General features: G+C 44.8%; 1 protein-coding gene across 1 annotated transcript; it reads left to right on the top strand.

Annotated features, from left to right (window-relative positions):
* The first annotated feature begins 4,108 nt into the window (after positions 1 to 4,108).
* LOC149452664 (olfactory receptor 11G2-like) lies at positions 4,109 to 4,816 on the top strand. The gene has a single exon (XM_089689325.1). The coding sequence runs from the start codon at positions 4,109 to 4,111 to the stop codon at positions 4,814 to 4,816; it is 708 nt and encodes a 235-aa protein (XP_089545451.1).
* The last annotated feature ends 201 nt before the right edge of the window (positions 4,817 to 5,017 follow it).

Genomic DNA, 5,017 nt, shown 5'->3' with positions numbered 1-5,017 from the left:
TGATGGGGCGCTATTCCTCCCACTGACACCAATGATGGGGTGCTATTCCTCCCACTGACACCAGTGATGGGGTGCTTTTCCTCCCACTGACACCAATGATGGGGTGATATTCCTCCCACTGACACCAATGATGGGGCACTATTCCTCCCACTGACACCAATGATGGGGCACTATTCCTCCCACTGACACCAATGATGGTGCATGATTCTTCCCACTGACACCAATGATGGGGCACTATTCCTCCCACTGACACCAATGATGGGCCACTATTCCTCCCACTGACACCAATGATGGGACACGATTCCTCGCTCTGACACCAACGATGGGGCACTATTCCTCCCACTGACACTAATGATGGGACACTATTCCTCACACACTGTCACTAATGATGGGGCACCATCATTAGTGTTAATGGGAGGAAACTGCTAATGGCCACTATTCAGTGCTCCTACTCCTCGACCTATCCGTGGCTTTCAACACAGTTGACCACCCCCTCCTCCTCAAAAAACTACACTCCCTTGGCCTCAGAGATTCAGCTTTCTCCTGGCTCTCATCCTACCTATCACAATGCTCTTTCAGCTTTACCTATAATGCTACCACCTCCCCCTCACTCCCCCTCTCTCTTGAGGTCCCTCTAGGCTCTGTCCTCGGGCCCCTTCTTTTCTCCATCACACCTCCTCCCTTGGCCAACTCATACACTCTCATGGCTTCAACTACCACTTCTATGCCGACGACACACAAATCTATCTCTCAACCCCTCGCCTCACCCCCTCAGTCTCCGCCCGAATCACAAACCTACTAAACAACATATTAGACTGGATGTCACTCCACTTCCTTAAACTGAACCTCTCCAAAACCGAGCTCCTAGTCTTCCCCCCAGCCCACACACCACCCCCCATTGACTTCTCCATCACATCCAACAATGCCACTATCAGGCCCACCCCGCAGGCCATAGTACTTGGTGTCATTCTGGACTCCAACCTATCCTTTCAGCCCCAAGTGCAATCACTAACAAACTCATGCAGACTCCACCTCTGCAACATCGCCAACATCCGCACGTTCCTAACCCCAAAAACTACTAAGCAACTCATCCACTCCCTCATCATATCACAACTCGATTACTGCAACTCCCTCCTCACTGGCCTGCCTCACCACAGGCTATACCCACTTCAGTCGATCCTGAATACGGCAGCCAGACTCATCCACCTTACCAACCGCTCCGTTTCTGCCACCCCCCTCTGCCAATCCCTCCACTGGCTTCCGATTGCACAATGGATCAAATTCAAAATCCTATCACTGAAGTACAAAGCTGTCCATCATACTGCCCCAAATTACATCACCAACCTAATATCCAAGTACCACCCAACACACACACACAGCTCCTCTCGAGACCTCCTTTTCTCTAGTTCCCTGGTCTCCTCCTCCCATGTCCGCCTCCAGGATTTCTCCAGGGCCTCACCCATCCTCTGGAACTTCCTACCCCAATCCATCAGACTATCACCTACTCTCCTCTCATTTAGGCGCACCCTGAAAACCCTCTTCAGGGAAGCCTACCCCACCCCCTGCTAACTTGCCGACCTCCTCCACTCTTCCTACCACTCCATCCCCCACAGCTATCTCCTTCTGTACCACCATCCCCTCCCTCCTAGATTGTAAGCTCGAAGGAGGAGGGCCCTCGAACCCTCGTGTATCACATTGTATTGTTATTGTACTGTTGCATGTACTTTCTCCCTTTGTAATGTACAACGCTGAGCGAACTATTGGCGGTTTATAAATACTGTATAATAATAATAATGCTCCATGAAAAGTTGGCCTGTATTTTACGGGACAAACAAACCAGATTTAAGAAAGTCAGGGACCTCTGGATAGATATTTATAATCCCCTAGCTGAACCTGGTTTAGGGCTGTGGGAGTGGTACTGGGTGGAGCAATTTCCTACTTCTTTTCTATGCCTTTCATGTCTGTTATTTTCTCTTTTACTCTTCTCCTCTTTTTATGCATTGCTGGAAGGTCATGTTGAAATATTCTGTTATTACCATTACCATTAGTTGACCCATGTGGGCACTGATTTCCCACTTGCTGTATAGCGGGCCACCAAAACATTATTCCTCAGTGGGAAAAATCCCCCTAATCAATTACTCCCAGGATAGCTCCAAAATGTAGGATATCCTTTACTTTATGTCTAGGTGACAATAGTCAACAGTAAAAATAGAGGGGTGAATCTCCCCAGTAGGGACACAGAGAGCAATAAAAACTGGACAGATAGCCTAACCCTTGCCTACCCAATCCAAAAAATAAGTTTTTATTTTGCATACCCTTTCAGTATAAAAGTTCACATAAGTAAAGTTATAATGTTACAAGTTATTAGCATATACAACCTAAAATCACACGTGCAATAGATGACGAGTAAGGAAGGACTTGAAAACTGAAACAATGAAATGAAAGTTGTTTTATAAATTAATTTACTGTATTTTAAATCTTCTGGCCAAAGATCCTTAAGTATATTCTGTAATAGGAGGATTCATTTCAACAATAATCTCCAGGTTCTGATGTTAGATGAGAAGACCTAGCTCATATTTGGCATTCCAGCTCTTCCCAAGGGTGATCAGTAGGGTTGAGTTCAGAGTGCAGGCCTCTTGAGCTCCCCACACCAAAATGGTCAACAATGTCTTTTTTGTTACTGGCCTTGCACACAGGGGCACAATCATGCTGGATCAGAAAAGGACTTTTTCCAAACTGTTGTCACAAGGTTGGAAGAGCACAATTGTCTAAAATGTCTTTGTTTATTGTAACAATAATAGTACCCTTCACTAGAAACACTTCAACTCCATCCATGGAACTCATCAAGTGGGTTGTAGACACTTACGAAAAAGGCCTCATTGTCCTCTGTGCAGCAAATGTTGTTACTATTTAAGAATTCATGTGTTGGGTAGGTGAAGTGTGGTGTGGTGGCTGAATGCACATAGAGTCTTGGTTTGCCAAAATGATGTATTGCAGAACTAGTAAAACAGTACAACCAGGCTCACCTGCACAGGTACATACAACAGTTCAGTGGAGAATCAGCAGTTTGTGATTCCTAGCTACTGACAGTGTCTGGGATGGATCCAACCCAAAGGGGAGCTTCCTGAAGAGGTAGATCTAGCCCCTATTCTTTCTGTACTCCACTGGAACCTCTCCCCCTATAGCTAGTGGTATCCCTGACAGATGAGTGACCTGCTCTTACACTAGCCACTCACATAAAGTGAGCCAAAACCCGGGGTCAGTTTCGCGGTCACAGGTCAGGCTTAGAGACCAGTAGCTATAGCAGAAGACCAACTAAAAGGATAGGTAAACAAGCAGGTCACCCTTGGAGATGACGCAGGCTCCCCTGAGGTGCGGGGTCTAAGCACTAACCCGTATTCACCAGAGCTCCTGATGGTGGAGATGGATTTGGCTGCGTGTTAGTACCAGGTCACAGTTCTCAGGATTGCCCCACCAGAAAGTGAGCAGGCCAGGATCTCGTAACAGATATAGCAAGTAGGGATCTAGAAGAAGCGTAGTCAGTAAAAAAGCCAAGGGTCGGTAACAAGTGGTAGCAGGTTGGGATGAGGCAGAATTGTAGTCAAGGAACAAGCCAAAAGTCAGTAGCAAAGGCATAGGCAGCAGCAGGAGAGACAAGAGTGAGATACTGGCTGAAGAAGGCACAAAAATCTCACAAACAGGAAGCGCAGAGACATGGCTTAAATCAGGAAGTTCATGGGAGGAGGAAGGAGTTCAATGTTCATCAGAAAACAAGGCACAAGGCAGGGCTGTCCAATAGATCAGGAAAAGCATTGTCCAGCATCCCAGATAGCTCCATGAGAAGAGTTACTGCTATAAACCATGGCGGTTCCAGGTTAAAGTCCAGGATCTGACAGTGAGAGTCTTAAATAGACTCTGCCTAATCCAAGATGATTGCCATGGTCACATGGGACAATAACATCTAACTGGATCACTGTCCTATGTGACAGAGGAAGAAACCCAGTCTCCCTCCACTTTTTCTCAGCTTTGCTGCTGTGGTCCATTGTCACCTACAGTTATTATTATTATTATTATTCAGTATTTAATTAGTACAAATGTGGCCCCAAATATGATACATGTTGTAGTCCACAATGGGAATCACGTATTTGTTAGAAGTTGTGCTGTTCAGTTGTTTTTCTTTGGTGCTTCTGCACTGATAGAGTGTTGTCTTCTCACAATGATGTCCTACGATCGATATTTGGCCATCTCTAAACCACTTCATTACGTATCCATTATGACTATGAGATTTACTTACCACTTGGCTGTTTGGTGTTGGGTGATTGGTTTTTCACTATCATTGATAATTCATATCAGTATCCTTGAGTTGCATTTCTGTGATGGATACATTATTAACCACTTGTTTTGTGACCTTGCCCCCCTTCTTGATCTTTCTTGCATAGATACAACTAAGGTTAGAATAGAGGTCTCTGTAGTGACTTTATTGGGACTTGTTCAGTTTTTTCTCATCCTTACCATCTATTCCTACATTTTAAAATCCATCCTCCATATTCCCTCCTCATTTGGGAGGCAAAAAGCCTTCTCCACCTGCAGCTCACATTTAATTGTGGTTTTGGTATATTATGGATCCCTCATTATCCTTTATTTATCTCCAACAAAGGGGAACTACCTGAACCTTAACAAGATGTTGTCATTTTTTAACACGGTGGTCACCCCACTATTTAACCCTATTGTTTACAGCCTGCGGAGCAAAGAAATTAGAAAAGCTTTGAGCAAGTTTTTGGTTTTAGGAAAAGAGTACATTATGAAGCTCAGCTGACTATTTACAGTACATTTCTAGAACTCAAATTCAAAAATGTAATATGTTGAAGTCTGTGGGTGTGGTGGCTTCATTAGTTATATTTTTGAGGCTTCAAGCTCACAAGATTACTTGTCGATCCTGCTAGAAATCCAGTGTCTTTGAAATTACCTGTGCACTGTACTGAAATTGTAAGGAATATTTTTAAAGCTGATCTTCGGC

Source organism: Staurois parvus, unplaced genomic scaffold, assembly GCF_062004578.1.
Source record: "Staurois parvus isolate SC_StPar_1 unplaced genomic scaffold, SC_StPar_1.0 ptg000470l, whole genome shotgun sequence".
NCBI lineage: Eukaryota > Metazoa > Chordata > Amphibia > Anura > Ranidae > Staurois > Staurois parvus.
This window is presented reverse-complemented; position numbering and strand designations above follow the sequence as displayed.